The sequence below is a fragment of the Arvicanthis niloticus genome, chromosome 19 (genome assembly GCF_011762505.2).
Source record: "Arvicanthis niloticus isolate mArvNil1 chromosome 19, mArvNil1.pat.X, whole genome shotgun sequence".
NCBI classification, from domain to species: domain Eukaryota; kingdom Metazoa; phylum Chordata; class Mammalia; order Rodentia; family Muridae; genus Arvicanthis; species Arvicanthis niloticus.
The window spans coordinates 30,244,246-30,270,823 of record NC_047676.1 but is presented as its reverse complement, the minus strand read 5'-3'; the positions used below and the strand labels follow the sequence as shown (position 1 = coordinate 30,270,823).

At 45.6% G+C, this 26,578-nt stretch overlaps 1 protein-coding gene across 5 annotated transcripts in view; it reads left to right on the top strand.

Annotated features, from left to right (window-relative positions):
- Lifr (LIF receptor subunit alpha) overlaps positions 1-26,578 on the top strand; it is a 113,183-nt gene that overhangs the window by 41,568 nt on the left and 45,037 nt on the right. For 2 of the 5 annotated variants that reach the window (XM_076916141.1, XM_076916140.1), the window contains one exon: positions 26,367-26,527. In XM_076916141.1, coding sequence (XP_076772256.1) covers positions 26,389-26,527 — 139 coding nt within the window. In that variant the 5' untranslated portion in view covers positions 26,367-26,388. Of the gene's footprint in view, positions 1-589; positions 998-1,430; positions 1,711-12,093; positions 12,188-26,366; positions 26,528-26,578 lie in introns of those variants that run through there. The other 3 variants (XM_076916143.1, XM_034523296.2, XM_076916144.1) reach the window with 3 other exon arrangements.

Here is a 26,578-nt window from a genome sequence, read left to right as displayed (position 1 = left end):
GGCAACAAGGCCGTGCCATGATTTTCATGGACTCTTGATATGTTTGAGTCTCTTTAGTAATTAAACATTAAACATTCTTATTTTGTTTACCTTGGGTACAAAGACAGCAATATTAATCTATATTGAAACACTTGAATCTATTTTTTTTCTTCTGACTTGAAAACAAATGAAAATACTTTTGTTGCCTCCTAAAAGTTCTGCGAATGTGTATAATGGAAAAGACAGAATTCTCCAATATGAATAATAAATTCCTCAAGCTGCACTTAGTGTTCAGAATATACACTTTAATGCAGTTGGCCACTCAGGTACCCTTAGTGGCTTAATTTTGAAAGATAGTATTAAGAATTTATTTTTCACACAGTATATGTTCAGGTGTCTTGCTGTCCATTTTGGAGTTACATTATTAACGGGGGGAATATTTATTTTAGAAAATAAGCTTCATCCTGCCAATTTGCAAACTGTAGATTCTAAAGTCTAGAATTTCAGTCAAAAGTCTCTCACAAACTCCTTGGCCTTGACGCACCAGATAAATCACATCTGAAAACAAACAAGCAGCTCCCTATGGAAGGTGTGTCTGCACAGCCATGTGACTGCGTGCCAGTGACTCTGTCTGGCACATTTCTGAACTTTGCAAAATTAATTGTGCTAAAGAGAACACCATCAAATGCGTCCGGCACAGAGCGTAAACATCTTCAAACCACGACTCTGCGCCATAAAACACTCCTACCAATTTCATTTGGTGCATTACTCTGGAGGAACACCGAGGCCAAGTGAAACTGCGGAAATGGGAACAATGCACGGAGGAAAAAAAATCTCACCCCATTAAGGGATCCGTTTCTTCTCTGCACAAATAAGCTCACCACGCCTCGGAGGCACGACTAGATGGCTCCAGGATGTTCTCAGATGCCCCCGCAAGCCCTCAGGAGCTGAGAGGTCCCCTCACCAAGAACGTAGGGGAACTGAGTGACAGCGCCTCGGCCTTAGGCAGGCAGTTTAGGTAATTCACAAAATCCGGAAAAAAAAAAAAAAATCGAAGCAAACAGGCGTCCCTGTGCCTTTTCGGAGAGACCAGAATTTCCTCCTTCAATGCAAGGCTTGCAAAGAGCAGTTGACAGGGGTTTGGGAGCCACGCTGCTTCCCGCAGGGCCGCCCGGGCTCCGCTGGCCTTTCCAGAGGCTTTGCACCGGCAGGGCCGCCGCGCTCTCGCCCGCCGCTCGGTGACCTTGCGAGGCTGGCCGCGCGACCCGAGTCTCGGCAGAGGCACCTCCCTGGGCGCCGAGCCCGCGCGCGACCGAGCGGCTCCGACTCACGCGCGGCCGCGCGGGCCCGCGCCCCAGTGCGCGCGTCAGGGCAGGCGGGGGAGGGCTACGGGGGCGCGCGGGGCGGGGCCTGGGCGGGGCCTGGGTGCTGCGCCCCCCGCCAAGCTCCTTGCAGGCGCCGCCTCCGGGCGCGCAGTCCGCGCCGGAGCGTCTCGGCTGTGGCCGCGGCCGTTATCGTCGCCTGGCGCTGCGGTGGCTCGCGGGGTTGTGAGAAGGCAGCGGCGGCCCGGCGTCGGTAGCCGCTAGAGCCGGTCTGCAAGGGGACAGGGGCGCCAGGACGGCGGCTGCTGCCGAACTGTTCCTTCGCGACTGCAGTCCTTGGCTGCAGGGTCCGGACTGCCCCGGGGCGGCGGCCGACTGGGATGGCAAGATAGCGGCGCGGGAGCGGCCGGTGAGTGCGGGGGCGCGGCGCGGCAGCCCGGGGCGCGTGCGGGGGGCGCGTCCCCGGCTCTGGGGCAGCGCCGCTCGGGCTCGCGCCGTCCGTGCCAGCCGAGGGTCAACCTCGGAGTCGGCGCCCACGCGGGCTGCACCGCGCGAAACTTGTGCGGCGCGAAGGGCAGTGAGTTCTAAGGCCAGAGGTTACCAGGGGGATGGGCAGGACCTTTAATTCCCCATTCGGAGCTGCGACCTGCCAGATGGTTTCTTGCCCCTAAACCTCAGCGCTTCGGGAAAGTAGTTCCTCGTCCTTTTTTGTTTTGATGGTGCATTTGACCTGACCTGTCTGTATTTCTAGGCGCTTGTGTCCGAAGGCGCTAAACGTATTCAACTCCAAGTTAAAGTGTAGGCGAGCAAAGTTAGGTTTCGTGATGGATGGCTTTCCTGGTGTGTTGTCTAAAGCACAAAGCTGGTCTCGTGAATCCAGACGCACAGAAAACTGCACAGCAAGTGTTGTGAACTTACACGGGAGCCTGGGTAATGTGATTCTGGCTCCCACCTCCAGCTGCCAAAACACATTTCCTTCATTTACACTAGTGTTATCTTCGCGTCGCTTTTTGTAGGTGTGTTTAATGCCGTCAGATACTGATAGGACACGTGCGCGCTGTTATTGACTGACAGTTATATGGGAATACAATCTTTGCATTTACTTTATGTATCTTTAAAGTATCATTTTCAGCAGAACTTTTTTAAGTTTATACCTTGCCATCCAATGTCTTCACTTGCATATTTAATTCAGCAAATAATATTTGCTTAGAGTTGAGATGACTTAAGTTAGTCAGGAGTTCAAAAGCGGTGCCCATAGTGTATTTAAAGCAACGCCCCCCCCCCCCCGCAGTGAAAACCTAAAGCATTTGTTTATTGCAAGTGTTGCTGTTCCCTCCCCTGACAGGATTATCTTGATACAGATCTGCAGTCATCACTAGGAGCAGAGGCTCCTAGGCTAAGCCTGGCAGAGGGAAGCCTGTGCTTTTAAAAACACTAGATCGAGCTCTTTGTTTCTTTCCCTGACTTTTCTGTCTTACAGCCAGGTGGGAACTGTGTTCATCTGGAGGCATCCTTGAAGAACCCTAAGGTCAGTTTCAGTATGAGGTGTATTTTCAAGGAGGCCAGAGCAGTTATTTGCTCTGCCAGGGTTGAGCTGAGGTGTATTTGCTTGGTAATAGGTGAGACCACAAGCTGCTCTGCTCGGTAGTGGAGACTTGAGTCTCCTCTGGGAGATGAGACTTGGGACTGTGCCGTTCAAACCAAACGAAAGTTTCCTGAGGTTTTAAAACTTTTGCTACTGAAGACTCATTTTTTTGAGGACGGTGTCAGGAATAGTATACGTGATCGTGTGAAGATGTTATCATATTAATTTGTGGAATGCCTCTTCACATTAGAGAAGATTCAGTAGATAGTTCAGAGTAAAGGGCACATCTCTCTCCCACCACACCCCTATAGCCTCAGTAAGCACCAGCCTTCTGGCTCTTGTCTCTCCCGGAATGTAGCCCGATGCTTGGTAACATTTTGCTCTTTTATTTATTTATTTATTTATTTATTTATTTATTTATTTTTAAATCTTCCTACTGACTGGGATACTCACATGCCCTGTTCTTCACCAGCTTCTTCACCTCCCCAGGAAGTCCTGAGTCCTGAGAGTCTCCACCCCCCCAACCCCCAAGGGAGCCGCCTTCCTCTCCCTCTGACACAGCATCTGAGAACTCCATTAAGGATACTTCACTTAAGCTTCTCTTTCTTGATATATATATATATATATATATATATATATATATATATATTCTTTCTGATATCTTGCTGTGAGTATCTTGCTGTGAGGTTCTTGTAAAGCACTTTTTTTTTTTTTTTAGAGGCTTTTAAGTGGATTTTAGTTATTCCCTGGGCCCAAAGACTCGTCTTCCCAGTGCAGGAAGTGGAGCCCTGCTCTGCCCAGTGCACATCCTCTACTTTAATGACTCCTAAGTGACCCGTGGGGATTTGTGGCATCTTTGCTGTGAAATGTGAGCTATGATGGCCAGACCTAAAACCATCCTCCTAATGACAACACAAAGTAAGAAATGTGCAATTATAAGAATAATCCACCAGGCCCTGTGTGGAGCCTTTTATCCCATCACTCCTGAGGCAGGGGTGGGTGGATCTCTGAGTTCTATGCTAGCATAGGTTACGTACTGAGTGCCAGGCCAGGGATATATTATGAGACCCTGTCTTTAAAAGAATATCTTTGAATATGCAGTGAAGGCTTACACCTTTTATTAAATTGAAGATAGGACAGGTTTTGTGTGTGTGTGTGTTCTAGAAAATTTGCTTGTCATTAGGATAAAGTCTGTGCTTTCTGTGATTGATCACTGCTGGCTTCTACTTTAATGTGAAGAAATTGCTTTCACACCTTTATTGTTAGAGAAAGGATTACTGCCAACTCTTAAGGGAAGGATGCTTTTAAAAATATTTGTCCTTGGCATCTGTTAAGAGTGATTTTGGAAGCAGAATAAATTGTAGAGGTTAGGTGGTGCTAAGGCCAGCATTTGAGCATACTGCGTTATGTAGCCTGATATGATCATATGTGGAGGCTCCTCCTTCCTCATCTTCCTTCTATAAGCTGTGAGGAACCTAACATTGTGGTGTCAATACAAAAGCGTTAACACTGCCCATATTGGTCCTTCATAAATAGGTGTTTGTCAGTCTTTTGTTCATATTCCAGGCAACTTTCGGGAAACTGAGATCCAGCTTATATGGGACAAACAGACGGGCTGTCATGAGTTTCCATCTGAATCGTGGAGATGGATAAAAAGTGAGGGAGCAGTGAAGAAAGATGGTATCAGGTTAAGGACCAGGGAAAGGAACCTTCATGGCTGAGGTAGAAGGGGCGTGGCTAAGGTAGAGAGGATCACCCTGAGGACACCTGCCTGTGACCAGAGAAGCCTCTCTAGCTAGGGTAGACTAGTAGGAGCTGAGCAGTGAGTGATTCTAGTGTAGCTCAGGTAGAGGGCACTGCACGAATCAATACCCAGGCGGCACCATAGGGCCACCACTGTGCTATGCTGATGCTGGAGAGAAGAGCAGAAGCTAAGGCTGGAAGACTTTCTCCATGCTAGCTCTGTGAGTTCAGGGCCAGGTCTTGCTGTTTCCTGCTGCATGCACAGCAGAGGCTCCACCTCTGTCCTGCTTTATTTGCTGAACAGATGAACAAATAAATAAAAACCTTAAGAAATAGTCTTGCCTGATTTTTGGTCAGAATTCTTCGGAGTCTTTTATCTGAGTTCTCCACGTAGGCTGTAGCTCTTGGCTTTACCATGTGTGTTACAGTTAAACACACTCTCAGATTGTTGCCTTCATTCTCATTCTTCTGGCCATGAAATTCCATCGGAAGAGCTCAAAACAAAACACAACACAGCCCCTTTCAGTAAATCACAGTGATTTCTGAGAGATATTTAGTCGAATTTTCACTTTTGATTCCGGTGGAGCAGCCATTTACATGGGAGTGAGTAATTCAGATGCTTTTTTGGGATGTGATGTTTTGGTTCTTTGTGCATGTGGCTAACCAATGAGCTGTACCAAGCTCAGGTATGTTATTCTCACAGGAGAAATGTGTGTGTGCCTGCTCTATTTTAGGCAATAGCAGGAACTTGTGGTATTTCCTCTTCCCAACTCCTAATCTGTTTGCCATTCTAAATATATGTTCCTTTATATTAATTGAAAGCTTGGGAAATGGGTTTCATGCCAAGCAATTGTTAACAGCTGTGCAATAAGAGTCTTGTCTCTTTACTGATGGACTGTTGGGGTCCATTCTGTATCAGGAGTTCTGGAATCTTGCAGAATAAGAGCTTGATGTCCCCCCCCCCAAAACCTGTCTTTTTTCTTTTCTATTCTGACCGTTGACACATGATGGTAGTAACTTGATTCCACATAAGATAGTTGTATCTCCCAGCACAGCCATTTGCAGACACAGAGAAAAGGACGGGTTCTTCCACGCCTCCTCCTTGAGCTGAGCTGCCTTTATCCTTGTCACAGTTTCACTTCTGGCAAGTAGCTGAAGCCGGGGAGGAATTGTGGGGAGTTTCGAAGTTTAGAAATGCAAGCACTTTCAAGCAGTTGCCTTTGCAGTCCCTGTACAGGTTGCAGAAAGACAGGAATTCCAGTTGTCATCCTTTTGAGTGATGCTGCATGTGTTCCTTTTAGACATGTGCTGCTGCTGCCGCGGAGGGAGGCTGAAGTTGATACTCACAAGCCCTGCCACTCAGTGTTGGGAGATGAGGAGGAATCTCTGGTGTGTGTTTTTGTTTTCTAATGTACTTTTGCATGGTGGGAAGTTCTTGGCTCTTATTCTTTTGGCTTATAAGGCTGAACAAATTGGAATTAGCATCCATGTCTAGAATCGAGCATAATCTTGTTATGTGGTGGTATCTTGAAGGGCCACTAGGAGGCGATATTTCTTTCTGAAGGTCCAAGTGTATTTGGGTTATGCCTTCTTCCCCAAAGCACACTTCTGTAAGAAGTACCTAGATCCAAGGACAGTTGACATGGTGGTAGCAGGAACATCTAGTGGAAAATAACAAGTGCTGACAGAGAAGTGCTTCCCACTTCTAGTATTAGAAAAAACGCTAATGGGGCAGATGGGTTGTAATTGTCCTGTGGACAGAAATGTTCGAGTTGCTTGATCACTGGTGGTAGTGGGATGAAGGTGAGACTATGGCCCAGAGTTACATGCTGTAACCCCTGGGGTTGCTTGAGTGCCACTGTGCACATTAGGACATGATGACAAGATGCCAGGTGTTTGCATGCAGCAGGCCTGGAGACCCACCGCTGTGCCCTTCTTCGGGCCTTTAGAGCTTAAAAGTGAATAAGGCGAGAGCATTGGAGAAACTTCTCCAAAGAAACAGTTAAAGTTGGGAGCATAAGTCATCTGACTGGAACTTTACCCGGTGTTTACTCCTTGAAGGTACCATAATCAGCAGTTTTACTGTAGTTTAAAAAGTAAAAATGGTTTTAGGGGAGAGCATGTGCAAGACCTAGATGGAAGTGAGAGCATAAGCTCTTAAATGAAAAAATATAAAATCAAGGATTCAAACAATCTAGCCACACCATGGGGTTTGAGAGTCAAAGGGCCCTTTCTGATCACCGGGCCAGCTTCTGGAGTTTAATATGTAAAGAAACTGAGACCCAAGGGTGCCACAATTTGCCTGGGGACAGTCACTGACGACTGGCATCCTGACCCTTCTTGTCCTGACTGTTACCTATAGGAGTCTGAGTTCTGTCTGAAGTAGCCTCTCCCTGAGGGGGCCGCCACTGTGGGCTTCCATGTGTCCTCAGCACTGGCCCAGTGTTCAGTCCACAGCAGGTGCCCCATATTTGTTAAGTAAATAAATATCTAACATAATTTTGAGACTGTCCAATTGGCACATTATCCGTGAGAGGGTGTTTATATGATATGAACAAATATATAATTTCTCATTTTAAAAAAAGTACAGAGTATGCTACTTTTGAGACCCCAACTCCTAACTCTAGCATTAACCGGATTTGGCAGGCTGCATCGTGTCCCTTACTGACTGGGCATTGGATTTTCCAGGAGTCACCCTGTAAACCCTCGAATACCTAGTATCCTTACTTAACGTTTTATATTTGCTGCTTGAAAACATTATTTACTTTTAAGATCGACCAGTGCCTTGAACTGTTTGCTTTTCTTCTACATGTGTCTTATCAGTCAGTGGTTTCACAATTTCGAAACCTTATGGCTTTTTTGGAATTTGGATATTTAAAATAAAATCTAGCAAGCCCTACAGGCTCTGGAAATTGTCCTTTCGAGATGCCCGGCGGATGTTTGAATTGTGGTAATTTTCCAGGAGGGCAATTTTGTATTACTCATCAAAAGCCTCAAAAATGTGCCCTGTCCCTTAGTCAGGCATTTCTACCCCTAGGAATTTAAACCAGGGGGTGGGGGGGTGGTGAGCATGTATGTAGAAACCAGCTTACAGCCATGGTCTGGTCTCCACAGCGCCAGCCAGTGTGTGGGTGCTCCTGCTGGGAGCCTGGTCCTCCCCACAGGGATCACCAGCTTGGTGGGAATTCTACATTGTGGCATGCATCAGAATCAGGAAGGGAGATGGGGGAAAAAGTTGTCTGCAGATGCTGAGGGCCGTTCCACTACAATGTACGTATTAAAATCACCCCTGCAATCTGACAAAGCTATTCTTGTAACTTTTAAAACACCAGTTACACAGTGGAAACAGCTTCCATGCTCAGTAATAGGAATGGATTATGGTATTTGTGAGTAATGTAGGGACAGTACTGCAGGGGGATGCTCGCTGTTAGAGGTGCATAAAATCTGTCATTTGACAAGCCAGATGACCAGGTGGCATAGGCAGGGTGATGTAAGTTTTGTTTTTGGAGTGTGCGTGTGCGTGTATACATGATCAGTTCTATAACACTGTGTAGGATGAGATTATATTCTAGACACTAGGTGAGATTATTTCTGTGTGGGGCAACAATAGCTCTATTGCTCCTTAGCGCTGTCTCCTCCCCAGAATTCCCAATATCTAAAAAGCATATGGTGCAGTGCAGGGGCTGAGAGGAAGTTCCATTTCCGTTCCCAGCAGTCATGTGAACTTTTAAGTTCTGAGTCTGTTTCGGTCCCTGTTGAGTGGGTGACGATGCCTGCCTGGTGCTTACCGGCGGAGAAGGCTTGCTAAACATACCTACTGAGCTGGTAGAATGGTGGAAATTAAACATTTGTAACATTAGAGGATTTCTAGGTAGAGTAGTTTTGTTTTATCAATTACGTGGGTCGTGAAAAAAAAAAATTTCAGGGCATCCTGACACAGCATTGTTCCTGGTCACTGGGAAATAATTTGAGGTTTTCAAAGAAAAGTCATCCATTTATTGTGCGTGAGTATCCATGAGTGGGGATGCATGCCACAGTGCATGTGTGGAGGTCATTGGCCATCTGCCAGGAGAGCTTCTCCTTCCACCATTATGGGTCCAGGGATTGAACTCAGGTTGGCAGGCTTGGTGGCACCTGCCTTTGCTTGTTTAGATGCAGATGTTCTTTGTGGCTAGTGCTTTTTTTTTTTTTTTTAAAGACTTTTTTTTCCTTCTTTTTTTGTAATTGGATATTATATTTACATTGCAGATTTTATCCCCTTATCCCCCCCCAACACCCTATACCATCCTCCCTCCTCCTGCTTCTATGAGGATGTACCCCCATCTACCCCCCTCACTTCCACCTCCCCACCCTCGAATTCCCCCACACTTGGTGTCCAGCCTTTTGTTGGCTTGAGTAGTCTAGCAATAGTCTTCAAGGTTAGGTTTGTCTGACTCAGTCAGTGGTAGGTGTGTCTGTTTGTCTGTTTGGCTAGGCACTGTATGGGCCACAGTGCCCCAGGCCAGGTGCCCTTGTCCCTTGAATGACCCACAGGAGCAACCACAGGAACTTCAGAGCCAGGAGGTCACTGAGGTAAGGTAGCAAGCTGCAAATCCTGGCCTCCTGTCCTGTCCTTTCAAAAGAAAGCATGTGATGTTACTTTTCAGTGAACACAAACACTGCCATCTGCTTGTTCGACCTGCTGGATGAGCCGCGGCTCTATGACATCACCTTGTTGACATTTACAGATGACTTTTATTAAACTTAGGTGACACTTTCTTAGGCTTCTAGGCCGCCAATTGCCATCGCACCTTCTGTGAAGGGTCTCACGCTGTTTTGAAATTTATCTTTTGTAAAGTCACCCGAGCCCTCCCTAATAAATCTGGGATGCGTGGCATTTATGCATCTTCTAAGTGAGAAATGCCAGCATGTGTCTTCCCAGGAGACAAGGGCAATGGTGTCTGCACCTGAGCATATGTGCAGCTGCACTAGCTTTAATGAACTGTGTAGAGACAAAGGTTTTAACGTCAGTAACAGTTGCATGAGATTTACACGTCAGGTTCTACGATGAAAGTGGAGAGTCAGTCATCACAGAAGGTACCTTCGTGACAAATGCCGACCTGACATTTCATTTCCTCATATAGCTAAATAAAAGAAGACAACATTGTGGATCGTGGACAGTGTGCCCCCCCATCCCCCCCCCATTGGAGGTCATAGACATAGGTAGGGGACAGCAGCAAGGGCCACGTTTACCATACGTCATGTTCCCATCTACCCATCTACGGCATTGCTTCCCATAGCCCATTGCAGTCCCCGTTCCTCCACTGGAACTAGTAGTTAGCATGCTTCTCTGGGGGGGGAGGGTCGGGTCACTTTCCAGAATTTCTCCCAGCGAGAGGCAAGGCCTGTGAGATGGTGCGTAGACGGCAGCTGCGCTGTGTTGACACGAAGACTCTGACTGTTGGCAAAGTGTAGGATGGAGCAACGTTGCCCTCAAGGCCAGGATCAATGAAATCACAGGGAACTCTGTTCTGGAACTTTCAACTCACAGCAGGCAAAGCCTCGGGTACTGTCAGCATATGCCACCGGCTGTATTGTTGGTCCTTAGGTCACTGTCTTGTGGAACAGTAGCCCCCCTTTGCTCTTCTGCTCCCCGATGTGATGTGAGTTGGTTTGCCCCTCCACATGCCCCCACCATAGTGTTTGCCTCATGGTACATGTATATCGAAGGGTCTCATGGGCACAGACCTTTAAAATTGTGGCAGTAAACCACCATTATGTGTTGGTTTTCTTTGATATTTTGCGATGGTGACAGAAAGTGAGCCTAGAAATCTGTAAGGAAAGATAGGCTCTATGGAAAACTCCAGAGTGGCACAGCTCTTTGTCCACCTGTAGATTTGGGGGGCCGTGTCACAGGGCTTCTGGATGTAGGGTTTGTTTTTAAATATCAAGAGGCAGAGTCGGGAATGACTACCTTTAAACTGTGTTTCCTCATCTATAAATTTCCCCATATCGCATAATGTAGGTCATGTTGGACATCCAGGGATTTGTTTGTTTGTTTTGGTGTTTTTTTCTATTTTTCCAATTTGGTAACATGGCCTTCAGGAAATGTTCCCCAAGTTACTAAAAATTCTTCCTTATGAATTGAGGCAGCGGGACATTCTTTTACGAACAAACCACAATTTGAGAATCTGCTTATCTTTAAAATTTCAAAATTAAAGCAATAATCACTGGGCATAAAGTCCTTACCTGCTGACCCCTAAGTTGCCCAGAAATACCCAACAATGGCTACTTACAGAGAAGACCTGTAGTTAGCTCCTGGTTTTGCCAGTGAAGGGCGTGGTGCTGGCGTTGACTCCGTTCTGGTGAGGCCCCTCTGCTCTAATCATCACTGAGGTATTGATGTTTGGGAAAACTCCCATCACCCAACTGGAAATCAAAAAGATTGGGATCCCACAATTCCTTCTGAGCACATAACCTAAAATGACCAGCAGACTTGCTACTAAATCCCACCTCTCCAAGACCAGTCATGCGGACCCCTCGGGTATGTTAGACCTCAAACTACAGCTTCTAGTGACTTTCAAACTCTTACCCGAGTCAGAAATTAAAGATGTTGATACAGGGCTGGAGAGATGGCTCAGTGGTTAAGAGCACTGACTGCTCTTACAGAGGTCCTGAGTTCAATACCTGGTGGCTCAGGTGGCTCAAATCCATCTGTAATGGGATCTGATGCCCTCTTCTGGTGTGTCTGAAATCAGCTACAGTGTGCTCATATACATAAAATAAGAATAAATAAATCCTTAAAAAATACATTGGTATAGTTTTTATCATTTTGTTCCATAACTGATTAGTTAGAAACATAGTTGTTCATTTTTATTAGCTATTTCTTTACTGGGAATTATTTTTATTCTACATCTGTACATTGTTAGAATTTGAACTATCTTTAGAGTACACACTATTAAATCCAGTGCTTGGGAGACAGAAACAGGTAGATTAGTTGCCTCTGTGAGTTTGGTTTGCCTAGTGAGTTCTATGCTAGCTAGCGCTATATATTGAGACTGTGTCTCAAAAAAAAAAATTAAAATAAAATAAAAAGTGGAACTATCTTTTAAAGTTACACAGGTAAAATAGTTTATAAAAATTGAGAAATCTTGGAGACTAATGCTTTTAAAGTTTTAGTCTCAACTTTTAGAGGTAACTGCATATGATATGATATTATATATGATAGATTAATATCTGTGCATACTCAGGCCGTGTACTGGCTAGTTTTATGTCAGCTTGACCCAAGCTAGGGTTATCAGAGAAGCAGGTGCCTCTGTTGAGAAAACACCTCCATTAAGATCCAGCTGTGAGGCAATTTAATCAGTGACCAATGAGGGACGGCCCAGCCCATTTGTGGGCGGTGCCACCCGGGCTGGGTGGTACTGAGTTCTATAAGAAAGCCAGCTGAGCAAGCCAGCCCCTGGGAGCAAGCCAGTAAGTAGCAGTCCTCCCTCTGCATCGGCTCCTGCCTCCAGATTCCTGCCCTGGGTGAGCTCGCGCCTTCGCTGCTTTAGAGGATGATCTGTTGTATGGAACTGTGAGTGAACTAACTTCTTTCTTCCCAGGTTGCTTTTGTCCATCACGTTTCATCACAGCAACAGTGACCCTAACTATGATAGACATATATTTAGTATCCCTGCCTTTGGATATGTTAAGCTGTGGTTGGAACATACTTACATGGTTTTTGTAATATGACTTAAAAACGTAACTTAAGTTAATCATCTTCCATGATTCACAATTATGCATAATGTTCCTCTTATAAAGTAATTCATTCGGCATGTTTGCCGCATCTCCTCCACACCTGCCGGGGCTGCCACGCTGAGGAGGAGGGGTGGGAGCACCAGGCAGTAACCAAGAATTACATGTCCCGATATCGATGAGTGCTCTAAGGATAGGAAGCTGGGCATGGTGATGTAGGTGATATAGAGTGAGGAGGGTAGGCGCCAGGGCTTCTGGGAGGTCAGTAGGAGACACTTCTTTCCCTAGGTGATGGGAGAAGACTTGCTGAGCAAGTGAGTTCTGACTCAAAACCCGAATGACACATAGGACTTAAAGAGAAGTTCAAGGAAGGATGCTCCTGGGGTGGGGGGTCCAGACCTGGAGAATAGGAGCAACAGAAGGACCCCATGGTGGTTGAAAGGAGAGCGAGGTATTGGAAGGGGAATAGGGCCGCTCAGGGTCATGGGAGAGAAAATAGAGCATGTTTATAAGAATTGGCCCCAGTTTTAAATCCACAGTGACAGGGTCTGATGGATATTTTTGGATGGTGACTGTGACTGCTCTGTGCAGAGTGTACGGAGATCAAGGATGGAGGCGAGAGGACCGCTTTGCTGACTGGTAAATGTGCCGGCAAGAGGCTGGCATGGTGGACTGGGGCTAGCAGTGAGCACAGTGGGCAGTGTTTGGTTTCAGAGCTGAGAAGGCTGTAGCTGCCAGACGTGCAGAGGAGGTGGAAGCCACTGTGCAGGAATGGATGAATCAACTGCCTGGGAGCTTTTGCTTGCTTTGCTTGGGGAGAGATTGAGACAGGATCTTTGTTGCTTGGTGTTGGTTGAACTGTGCTCACTAAGATGATTTTCCCATTTTGGTCCCGGATGCTGAGATTATAGGCATGAAGCACCATGCCTGGCCTATGGCTTTCAGGAGCCATTTTTGGAAAGTGTCTGTACCATTTTTTGATAGGGGGAAGATTAAGGAAGAATACGTTGGGGGCTGTGAATCAAGAATCTGTTTTGTGTGTGAGCTGAAAATGTCTGAGACTTGCAAGAAACAAATTGTGCTTATATCCGGAGAAAAAACTGTTGGGAGCTATATGAACATCTGGGGGAACCAGCATTGATTTAAAATGAATGTAGGTTTTACTTAAATTAGCATAAGTTCTTAAGAAATTTTTAAGGGTGCAGCAAGAGATGGGCCAGAATGCTTATGGAGATGAGACCTTCAGTGAGTCTCAGAGTGATAGGCACTCTGGTCTTCAGTGAACATCTCTGCAATCTTGTCTGATGTCTCTTGCAGAACACTTTCTAGAAGTATGTCGGGTTTGCTGTGGCTATTTTTGGTATTGGTTTTTTGGTTTTTTGTTTTTTTGTTTTTTTTTTTTTTAAATGAGGTCTGTCTACGTAGTCCTGGATATCCTAGAACTCACCATGTAGACCAAATTGGCCTCTTCAAACTCACAGAGATTCTTCTGTCTCTCTGCTTTCTTTCTTACTGAGCAGGTAGTGAATGCTCAATAAATGTTTATCAGATTTATCAGGTTGGTCTGCCATTGTCACCACCACCACCGTCATCGCCATCACCATCATCATCATCATCAAGTAAAATGACATCATAACATGACTCAGACCTTGGAGTCACAGTCAGAAGCCTAGGTCCCATTTCTGGCTTGGTTCTTTACAGGTCACAAGACTCTGGGCAAGTCACTTAACTCCTTTGTTTCATCATTGAGTAGCACATGAAAGACACCAATCCCTGCACTCCCCCCAAGCACTGTGGTAGTGCCAGAGACAGTAATACAGTCAGTTCCTCAGTGGCTGCTGGCCTCATTCTCACTAACCTTGTCTAAACCATCGTGGAACTGCATCACACACCACACTCACTGTTCACTGTCGATTGATGTCTCCGTGTTTAAATTGTGTGTCTTTACTGCTGTTGAAGGTAGCCATCTTGCTTTAGTATCTTTTTAATTTTTTTTTGTCCACCTCTGTGGTTTTGTATATTAAAACTGTTATATTTGCTGAGCAAGATAGTTTTGTGAGCTATTTCTGTCTACCATAAGAAGCCTGTGCATTAAAGGGATGGGCACATGGGAGAGTCAGATTTGGAGGGTATGAGCTGGGATCTGAAGGACAAGTTGATTTGTTAAAGAGACAGGAAATAAAGAAGATTTGGGAAGGATATCCTAGGTGGAGCAATGGTAGAGAAAGGCAGAGCCTGCACATTACTGGACTTGAGCCACAGGCCGTGGAAGGAGGGTGGGTGAACAAACATGGGGTTCAGGGGTTCAGCTGTCAGGAAATGGCAAAGAACTTGTGCCATGTTCAGATCAGGACTTCCTCAAGGCCAGGGAGAGCCATGGATGATTTTGGCATAATACGGCTGACTTCCAGCACTGGGGGAGTTGGCTGGGATGGTTGCAGTAAGTGAGGGCTGAGAGGGACTCAGCCATCCTGACTCTGGACATTTGTCTTTATTTCCCCAGTACCACTGTGGCCCCGAAGGAGAGAGTGATTATGATGTCCTTAAAAGGTGCTGTGTGCTCACTTTACCGTGTCCTTTATATAAAGCTTCTTGAGGCTGGACTTGAGGCTGGAGCATTTGGCATGTGATTGGAGATTCTTGGAGCTTGCTCACCACAGTCCCTAGGACAGAGGGTCCTGGAGATAGGGAGTAGTTTCTTCTCCCTGTGCAGAGATGGGATGAGAACATTTAAGAGTAAGGTTTTTTTTGTTGTTGTTGTTGAACTAAGAATTTGTAATAATTTGAGTAATCATTTTTGTGTATTTTATCTATTGCTATTTTTTTTAAGACTAAAAATAAACCTCCCAATTTCAATACCCCTGGAGGACAGAGTGGCAAGTGCTACTTACACTGTTACTTCGGCAGCCATAATTACAACATGGGTCTGTTTTTTCTTCCACATACTGCTGCTAAGTTGTATTTGTCTCCACAACCTGTTTCTGTTCATTTCCACTGTTACCATTTTCACTGGGATCATGAAATGACTAGTGTTCCATTTGTATCCTTGAATTCACATATTGGGCTAGGCTGTTAGCATTTCTATCACTATAAGCAGTGGATTTGCTGGCTGGTACTTTTTTTTTTTCTTCCACACACTTAATGCCTGGGATTCCTTTATCTGGCACATTCATGAACAATGTCACACAGGCAACTGTCACACTTGTCCTCTGTCCCTTTTGTCCTCATTGCCATCCTCAAATGGCATCCTGTGTAAGCCGGTCAGCTGGTAAAAGGAGCCTTTAGCACTTTTATTCAGGTCTGATGAGCTGGTTGTTGATGTCCTTAGGATGATAGAGCAGACCTCTTTCAACCTGAGACGAGGTGCATCTTTTCCTGGCCCTCGCTCTCCCAGTCCGACATTTATCAGGTCAGGGTTGCAGCTGGCTGTACCGACTCGACCTCCCTTCCAGATCCCTTTAACAATACTTTTCTCATCCGGGATCAATGCCAGGCTTATCGATCTCTGGGAGTGTAGATCACAGCCGTGCCTATGCCTAATCTGACTCTCACCTAGGAAGCAAACATCTGAGCGTGTTTGTATGAGGGTGTTTCCAGAGAGGTTTAAGTGATGAGGTATCACTGTGCCTCAGCATCCAGTCAAGTCGGACTGAAGGAGAAAGGAACAGAACAAGAGCATCAGCCTCATGCTAATTAGCGACACTAATTAGTCACTGCTGCCGCTGCACCTTCCCACCTTGCTGACTAATCCTTAAAATGGGCAGAATAAACCTTCCCTTCCATAAATTGCTTCTTGTCAGCTGCCTGTCACAAACACCTAATGTAAATCTGCTTCTTGACAGAGAAGACTTTTTGAACTATTTCTGCCAAATGCCAATTATTTCCAAGTTTTTTTTTTTTCCTGTTCCAGTCTTTCATTGAAGGCTGGGAGAGTCCTCTTCCTCGGCCCCACTCCCTCCCTGCCTGTTCTTCTGAAAAGCATTTGTTGTAGTCTAAACTGAAGCCGAGGACTTGGATTTCTGAGATTTAAAGGGGAAAAAGGAGAGTTCTTTTAATGTAAAAGCTTCAGATTATAACTCTAAAATATGCCATTAGGGTACATTTAGGTTATTATGTGTGCATTGAAATGCGAATATTAGAACAATTTGTATTTTAAGACATGGGTTTGGTTTGTTTGTTTTGTGGGTTTTTCTATTTGTCTGTTTTTTGTTTTGTTTTATTTTGTTTTTTCATTTTTAAGGCAGGCTTCTTAGTTGGCTCCCTAAGAAGTGTTTTGGCCTGGAAATGTGTTTTGTTTGGCTTGAATGCTGTTGTGGTATTCTACCCCTCACCCCCCCCCCCCCCCCCCCCCGCTCCAAATTAGCTGCTAGCATTTTAAAATGAGATTTCACATGTTGTTCGTTTTGTTTTTGTTTTTAAAAGATAGCAAGCCCTTCTTCTGAGTAGTAAGAGGGAAGGCCTGGAATAGATCTGCATTACCTGCAGGTGAAGGTGCCTGCCCTGCGGACAGCAGCTCCACCTCCCTCTTCTTTCTGGGTCTCTGTAACACAAAACAGCCGGTCAGTCGGAAGCCCCGTGCCTGTGGGATGCCTTTTCTATCTCCTGTAAAAAAAAACAGACAGAGGCTCTGGCTGTTAGCTGCTGGCCACCCCACCATCCTTGGCAAGTCTCAGCCATTTTGCCTGGCTGACTTTTGGAGTGTTTGAGTTTGCACCTGCTCAGTTAAGAGCTCAGCTAATCACAAGTATACTTAGAGTTGGAAGGAGGACAGGAAGATGGCAGTTATTTTCCATTCTGTCCCCTTGGCGCAGACTGTCAGATCAGGATACAATTATCACGTGCCCACAGAAGCAGGTGATGTTTCCTAGTGTGGCATTCACCTGACAGGGTGGAAGGAGAGACCACCCCACAGATGCTGCTTGCCTGAGGGAACAGACAGGTTATCGGGAAGAGTACCATGGCTGTAGGATTGTGTTCTTCTCATGTAGTTTGATGACGAGTAAGTGAAGACTTCTCTGAGTCAGAGTCGGGTCAGTTGAGAGCTAACGCCTAACATTCCAGCTGTTGGTCTGTGGTCCTGGTCTGCTGTTACCATGTTGGTGCCAGAAGAGGTGCTGGAGCCCTGAACTCCTGAGCTCTCAGGGTCTTCTGCTGCGAATTCACAGTTAAATGCATTGTTCCAGGGCTGAGATTGGTGGGCGGTGCTGAGTTCAGGCCCCCAGCTCTTCCTCTTAGATGAGTGACCTTTCTGTGACTCGGCGCCTTACTGTAAAGAGAGGGAGGATAGAGACACTGGCTTCATAGAGTTGGCACGAGGATTCCACCCAAATGAGCAAGAGGTGCATGCTCTCTGAAAACGGGAGTTGCTTATTGCCTGGCAGAGTTAACCAGAATCAGCATTTGAAATGCATGAAATGATTGCATAATTAGCCTTTTCCCCTCCCCTCAACTTCAACAGGCCTTTAGGAGTGGCTTTAATCTGTGTATTTAAAAAAGAAACTAACAGCAATTTGAGCCTAGGTTGCTGGTTCATCTCTAAATGTATGTGTTTACCTTACTCTTGGGGATGTAAAGGAAGAGTGGGGGAACAGTCTAGATACTGTTAGCCCTCACTAAGACCTTCATTTGAATAAGTTTGGTCCAATTGTCAAGTAAGTCATGAGTCTACAGTGGGTATGATGCGCTCTTAAAGGCAACGTTCTGGTCAAAGACTTTACAAAGCAATAGGAAAGAAAGTGGAAAGAGGGGGGATATTATCTCCTTATTTTGTGATAAACATGGAAAATGCAAATTGGAGTATAGGTGATGTCTTGGTTGAGAATGAGGGTCAGCCTCAGACCCAAGAAGCATCAATGCCCTTGGTAAGGAGAGAGTGGAGGATAGGGTGTGGTACTCTGTAAAGCCAAGCATCTCACGAGGAAGATGCCTTCCTGCAGATGGGAAATGAATTAAGTGATGGCTTAAGTTCCCTATGCCAAAAGCGATAAGGGTCATAGCGAAGGAGATAGAGGGTGGGAAAAATAAGGGATGTCTGGGGGTAGGATTGGTGGTCAGGTGGGAAGGATGGAGTCATGAATGAGTGTCTTGAGTAATCATGAATTGGCCGGGGCCGGAGATAACTGAGAGAACATGCCTAGAGGGAAAAGTGAATTTCCTTGTGTTTCCTTTTGGATTTTTGAGGACTCTGAGGCATCCACATGCACACGCGGCATCCGAGAGTTTCCGCAGTGGTTCGGGAACCGGCTTGAGTGGATTTGTGTAGATAAGCACACACTCGTCTGGTAAATGATTAGTCTGAAGCTGGACGGGGGCCAAGGCCGTGAAAACAGATTTGGAAGTCATTAGTGTCTGAGTGGTGGTTGAAGCCACAAGAGTGGATAATATTCATGGATGGGGGAAAAAGGATGAGATGAGCCAACCATCACCAAGCTGAGGAGTGCTTCAGATTGTTTAACACATGTACTTGGCGTGTGTGGTAACTCATGGGGCTGAGTCAAAGGAGTCTAGCCATACACCAAAAGTAATTTTATCTGCATTGAAGCTCGAATTGCTCAAAATCGTAAATGTTCTTGATTGAAACAGGTACAGTTTGCATCCTTTGGTCAGGAGAACAAAACTGGAATGTATTATAAAGCATATAAAGAGGTATTATGCGCGTATAATAATTCTCCATCAGAAGATTAACACCCAGCTGCTGAAAAACAAACGAAATCCAGAATGAGTGATTTAAAAGTAAACAGTGCAAACTGCAAATTACCAAAACAAAACAAAACAAAAAAAAAGATGAAGATGTGTTTTCATTGTACAATTAAGGAATTAGTACCATCACAACCTAGGCAATAGATGAGATTTGGAGAGAGATAAGCCTTGGTATTGGTAGGAGATCAGAAACAACCTTGTGTTTCCTGGTCTAAACGTCAGAAAGTTGCAGTCTTCAAACTTGGGAACTTGGAATGCCACCATGCTGCTACAGTGGTTAACTGCTATACCTGGCAGTCTACAGTCAGAATGCAGAGTCACCAGAGACATTGTGAGATTACCTTTGGACTATCCACTGTATACTCAGTATAAAATGTGAAGAAACCTTAGGTTTGGATTTGGGCTCCCTTCTCTGAGATAGTCCGTTATACATACACAAGCACCAAGTGCAACAGAAAGACCAGTCCAGACTCCGAAACATTTCAGGTTCTATCAGGTTGGACGAGGAGGATGTGACCCATTCTGAGGAATGGGGATATTCTTGGTTGTTTTGATTGTAGATTTTTATCATGCTTAATTACACAGTAGTGATTGCTTGTAGGACTGTTCTTTGGGTTACTTATTTTTCTTAATTTTATGTCTGTGTTAATGCGCACAGGTGCACACACATGAGTATGCCCGTGGAGGTCAGAGGTCAGCCTCTGGTTCTGGTCCTCAGGGGCTGTCCACCTTGTGTTTTGAAACAATGCCTGTCTCTTGGGGATCTGATGCTCTCCGATACTCAGGAGTCCTAGTGTATCTGCCTGCCCAGTATTGAGAGCATATGACTGCCTCACCATGCCCAGCTGGTTTACATGGATGGCAGGAATTGAATTCAGGGCCTCATACTTACATGATACACACTTTACTGACTGAGCTATCTCCCTAGCCAGGTAATTTAATAATAGAATGTCTTGCTCTTGTAGTCAGTGCAAGTTCATCTGTTTGGTAGTGATAGTGTCAGTGTACAGGCAATTCCACTGGCCTGCTCCCAGGGACCTAGCTTTGCTTATATCAGCACCTGCTGCCAAGTGTGCTGCAGATAAAAACAAGACCTCTTGCCACCCCAGCTCTCTCTTTCTCTTCTCCATGCATGACCCCTCTCTCTCCTATTCTGCCCGCTCAGTTCTCATGGCTCTGTCCCCTGTCTGCCTGTCTTCTAGCTCCTTATCTGTCTTCCTCTGTCTCTTCCCCAGGTCCTCACTCCTCTCCCTTCTCTCAATAAACCCCCTTTACACCACATCTGCTGCATGGCATAATTTCTCAGAGGGGTACACCTGGCATGGGCCCACCAAAGGTACCCCCCTCGCCACATTATATTTCCTTAACAGATGCAGTAATATTCATTGAGGTACTTGCATGGCAGTCACTCATACAGCCTGGCTGAAGTTGGTGGGGGGTGTTCCAACCCTGACAGGTGGGAAGTATTGGAAACACTGTCTGGGAGACACTGCAAGGAACAGCTTATAGGAACTAGGGTTTGGGGAGGCACTGAGACCAACTGGAGTGTGACCTATTTAGGGAGCTACTGTGGTCTGGAGGAAGCCCATAGTCAACCATCCAGAAGTGCCTTGTTCACCACATGGAACCAGCTGTATGTAGAGACCATGGGAAGCCTCTAAAGGGTTTTGGAGTGCATTCTTGTTTTGATATTCTGGAGTGGGTAATGGACAGGCTTTTGAATTAACAAAAAGTCCTCAACAGAATGAAAACTAGCCACCTGATGTGAAAGGTCTTGAAAAAACAAAAATCTTGAAGACGTGCACTGAAAATTGTTCCTTGAAAATTGAAATAAATTAAGACAAGAAAGAAACAAAAATATTCTATTTAAATCACAGACCAACATGTTCTTGGGGGTGGGGTGGGGTGTGGACTGAGTATCCTACAATATCACAGTGATAGGTGCTTTTAAAATATTGCAAAGGTGAAATTGTCCTGTCTGCAGAATGCTGATTAAAGTCTGATGCAGTGGACTCCCTAAGAACTCTTATGCCCAGAGTATTTTATTAATGTTCTCACAGTGTCTTAGTAAAAAGACTTACCTACGATCCAAAATTGCCAAGTCAAACCAAGTTAATAAGTGTTTATGACCTAGACCATCAAAACTGATTGGAGAAGTCCATGTTTGTTACCTCAGAAGGAAAAATAATGTCCCTGCTTCCTTCTCCCAAGACCGTGATCACTGAGGCGACATGTGAACCTGTTGGGCACGACACAGTTTCTCAGTCTTTGGAAATAGATTTCACACCACCCTCCTTTCCATTGGCACGTAGATCTTTGAGGATGATCCTTGTGGTTTATTCTATCAGTCACCAAAGATATACTGTCACTAAAGGACATCTAACGCGACCAGATGTGGAAGCCGAGTAGCACCGGGCCAAGGCTCTCGGCATTGGGTAGAAACTGTTCTTCCAGAAAGTCAGCAAGCCCGTGGTAACCTTATCAGTTTGCTTTGGTACCTGGGGTGCCTCAATGCACCCACAGAAAGTGTGAGGCACACCTCACACTTCCATTCCATGTGGGGGCAACACTTGGGAGATGATACAGCCTAATGATAAGAGCCGTGTACAGACCTGTCATAATGCCTATGGGCCAGACACGACACCGCTCTGGCAGAGATGTGACCCTGCAAACATCAGCACTGCCCTTTTTGTAGAGACTCCACAGTGACAATGAGCACATCATTCCTCCTGCCAGGTTTTTGGTACAACGGCCTGAGGAGGTTACAGAAATAGATGCACAGGGGATCTGCTAAGAAAGGAACAGGCAGAAGGCATGGGAGGCATCGTGGCTTGGGGGTTCCCGTCTGCTGCTGCCTGGATAGAGATCCCTGCTGGGCATGGGGTGCAGTTTGGACTGTTTTCCTCAGCCCCCATCCTCCTCTCCCCTGTTTCTTCTCCTCCTCCATTTCTTGTGTTTCATTCCCCCTGCCTTGTTTTTGTAAACCTTGTTCTTCAGAATCCTCCAAAGAGCAAACATTTAAGGATGCACCTTTTGCGGTCTTCCAGGTCTTGATAATTGAATGCATTTTATCTTCTCAGTCCATCATTCAGGGTTTTCATCAAGTCGAAGAGTGTTCCTTTTAATTTTTCAGTGTTAAGAAATTTGGTGTGCATTGCCCACTAAAGAATATTAGTGAGAACTGTTGTAGGCGTCTCCTGCACAGTGTAACCCAGATGTGGAGATGGCACTGTCCCTGTGGTACAGGACATGTGTACAGATGTACTTGGTGAGTTCCCCAGAGTTGTGTCTCTGGACAGAGGATGGTTGAGCGGGATGGTAACCTCCCATTGCTTGGGTGCCTTATGACCTCTGTGACCGGCTTGTGCTTCTCTGCTTTCCAGTGGGTTAGGAACACTGCTCTCCCAAGTCTCTAGCTCAGTGCATTTTCTTCTGTGAATCATGACGAGGGGATATCTCAATGAAGTGGAGCTAGAAGATGCTCTGGGCAGCAGGCTTCCTGGCTGGGATGGAGCAGGTGTTCAGATGCTTCCCATAGCCCTAGGGTTAAGGGCCTGCATGCCCAAGGCTCACATGATGCCAGCGAGTACAGGAACACGCTGATCCCATTAAGTCTTCCCTCCATCCTGCTTCCTCTCTCCGTGCCCTCCTCCTAAATACAAATAGGAAAACCAGAAACGGACTAAACAAAGTCTATTAGGACCATAGCTTCTGGCTTAAGTTTTACTTTTCTCAGCTCATTTTTCTGATTAGCCTCAGCAGGGCGTCCAAAACCTCATGGACCTGGAGCCAGAATCCGCAGTGCTGAGTACAGAGCAAGGCAGATTATATGCGCAGATGTACCCTTTCCCTGGAAGGAACTCAAGGCTTCCGGTCACATTGGGGACAGACAAGTGCCATGCCACATGGGCCCAGGCTCCTGCCCCGGGCGTTAAGATACCTGCTGTCAGAATGTACATTTAGGACAAAGCCAGACTTTCCTCTTTCCATATAACAGTTGGATAAGTTGATTCTGTATAATAGCTTGTCTTCAACAGAAGGGTTTAAGAACATTTTAAAATCTTTTAAGATAATTAAACATAGGAAATAATATTGCAAAGTGTTCAGTCTGAAGGGTTTGTTTGCTTGGAGTCTAGAATGCTTAAAAAATAGGAATCAGTTGCCTGTATTTAAAAATCTGAGCAGTTCATCAGAAATCCCAGATTCCTGTGTAATCTTGAAAATCTAATGACTTTAGCAAAACATACCTGCTGGCTCCCTCCTTTGAATTGCTAGGGACTGTGTTTCCTATCTGCCATATGCTATTTGCTTTGGCCACCAGATATTTGTAGTAGCTCTGTGGCTGCTTCAGGAGATAGCAGAGGGGGTAGAATATGGTAAGATGTTAGGACACAGGTCACAGAATAAATCCTAATAGTGGTGGGTTCTGCCAGAAGTGGGGAGAGAGACGTGTCTTAGCATCATTTTTATCCAAGAAGTGCATTGGAAGGTTCTAGCCATGTTGTTGTTCTGATCCTCCAATGAGATCATTTGAAAGTCAAGGTTGGAAGTGAAGTTGAGTGTGTTATTAGTATATTGTGATGCTCGCCCAAATGACTTGGTCCTGGCGTTCTAAGTAAGCATTCAGACAAAGCACCATCTTCTGTATTACCCTGGCCCATCTTAAGTCGAGCAGACCTTACTGACAGACACCACATTGGTTTCTGTCTGCTGGATCACCTAATCCTAATGCATAGTGCTGGACCTGTGCTAGGTCTGTTAACAGTTAGCTACCCAACATTCTGCACTGCCTGTTCCTGCTGGTGGGAGTGGAGCATTGCATTCAAAGTCTGCCGGGGCGGTAAACAGAACTTGCCTCTGAGCTACACTGGTGGAGGCTGAAGCCAGAGGGATTAAGTGATTTGCCTTCAGTCACACTGCTAATTAGTAATGGAGCCAAGATTAGAGTCCCTGTCTGGCAGCACCTGGTCCTGAGCCCTTCCTCAGGCACCTCCTCCCAGGCCCTCTCATCCCTTCTTCCTGGCATTGCAATGGAAGCCAAGTTTCCCTTCTAGAATAACCATAAGCTGCTGGTGAGGCATTCTTTCAACATATGTTTAGCCAGTTGGTGGATATAGTTTGTGATTATTTGAGCCATTCCGCACAGCTGCGTAATTCTGTAACCTCTTGCACATTCCAAGGATACATTTTCATGCTAATAAGTGTGATGTTGGAGTTGACAAGAACTTGCTCACTCATCTAGAAAATAACCGAGCACCCTAGAACTGTGTGTTTGTGGGTTATAATGACATAAGGTATCTGAGATTCATCTCTGTGCTTTGCATGGTATTCAACAATAGTCAAGAAGAGAATGTTCCTTGTTCTGTCAGTGACAAATGTATTCTCTCTTGGGCTTTAGTCACTGAGATGTTAGATCTCTTCTTATTATCAAGTCTCCCTCTCTTGTCTGCTTCCTATTTTTGTTTCATGGTTATTCAGTATTTTATATTTTTAAAGGGAGGTGGGGAGATCACTCAGTGATTAAGAGATCCCATCCCAGCACCCACTGAGATGCAGTTTAAAACTGCACATAACTATAACTCCTAGAGTTCTGACATCCTCTTCTGGCCCCTCAGGTAGCCATATGCATGCGGAGACACATGGACACAATCGTGCACATATGCGTGCTCGCACATGTACACACATGTGAACACATATGTAAACACACACAATCTTTTAAAATGTAACATCACCCAATAGACTTACCTTTGTAGAGCTATTTTTGTTTCCAATTACTCTATTCATGGCATGTCTGTCTTGTTCTGATGACTGTCCCCTTTGCTTATAGGAAACTTTGTGAAGCTTTTGCCTTTTCTCTTTTATTAACCTTATAATTAAAAAAATTCTTGCAAACAAAAAACATCACACACTGAAATTAAGCAGCCCTTATGTCTATACATTTCCGTGAACGTCTGTATAGTTCTCTGTACCCTACTGTAGAATAATTTGCAATATCATGTTGCTGCTTTATTCACTAAAGCAAAAAATAATAACCTAGTTGTCCATCAACAGATGAATTAATAAGAAAAATTTAGAGTATGTGTGTGTGTGTAATGGAATATACTATTCAGCTCTAAAGTAATATGTAAATCTTCAGAATTTGCTGTTTTCCTTGTTGGTCTTGTTCTGAGAGTAATTTTCATTTTCTTGTTTATCCCAAGTCTCCCTCACAAGTTGGACATTCTTCATATGTTTTGTGGTCCTTGGCTCTCTGTGCAGTGTAAAGCTAGGCACTATTAGGTCTGACAAGCTGTCAGTGCAGTGGAAGGCTTTATTAGCTGTGGCATGGCTGTGGGGCCATGGGGCCGTGGGGCTGTGGTGGGGCCTGGGGCTGTGGCAGGGCCATGGCAGGGCTGCAGCATGGCTGTGGGGTTGTGGGGCCGTGGGGCCATGGGGCCGTGAGGCCGTGGAGCTGTGAGGCCGTGGAGCTGTGGGAGGGAATATAGTTATTCCAGGGGTTCTGAGTGCAGTATTGGGACCACCTGTGTCTGTGTGAGCTCCTTGGTTTTCCCTGGGCAATGTTTTAAGTTTTGAAGAAGGAGGCCTCTCTTTGGGATGTGCAGTGGAAGCACACTAATGCTTGGCTGGAAACAGATCTTCGAATCCTTTAGTTTTCACTTCCTATCTTGTTGCCTGCTTTTTCACACACCCGGGGATGGTCTACATCATCCACCCATTCACCATTGTTTAGCCACTAAATCTAGAAGTCACTCTTGATTCCTCTGCCCCTGACCCTGCCCCATTCCTCACACAATACTCTAAACATATAGCCCTTGCCACGAGCTTTGCACATTTCAACTGCTTCGCACGTGTTTAATCACTTGCTTTTCATGATGAACTCAGTAGGATAAAGCAGTTACACCTTAGCTTTGCAGAGGAGTGCCTAGTTACAGATTGGCTGGGGTCCCACGGAGTGTATTTGGGACCACACACTAAGTGAGAGATCTAGGCTTCAATCCCAATCTATGTTGACATCCACTGGTACATCGATTGGCTTTCCTCTAATAGCAGTATTGGGGTAGAGGGGATGCTCGTGTGTTCAGGTATCATCTCAAATGGGAAGGCTGATGTTGGACTGTTGACTGTGGCAACCACCTGAAAGCAGCAGCTGTAAGCAGCTTTTGATGTCTGAGAGCCAGAGTAGCAGTTTGGCTTCTCCACTCAGGAGCGTGCAGCATGCTTCGGTGTGTGTCATGACTGCTTCTGGTGTTGGGCGCCCAGAGTGAGGTGTGTCTTCTGGTTATTCGAACATCATCTGTATTCCTCTTCTCTCATCCTAGGACTGACTGAATAGCACGGACAATGGGAGCTTATTCATGGTGGAGACAGCCATCTTGGATGGTGGACAATAAAAGAATGAGGATGACTCCAAACCTGCCATGGCTCCTGTCAGCTCTGACTGTTCTGCATCTGATGATGCACGCAAATGCTCTGAAGAGAGGTAAGTGAGCCTCACAGCAAGCTGGTTTACTTCTGACTATAGAGTAGTTGT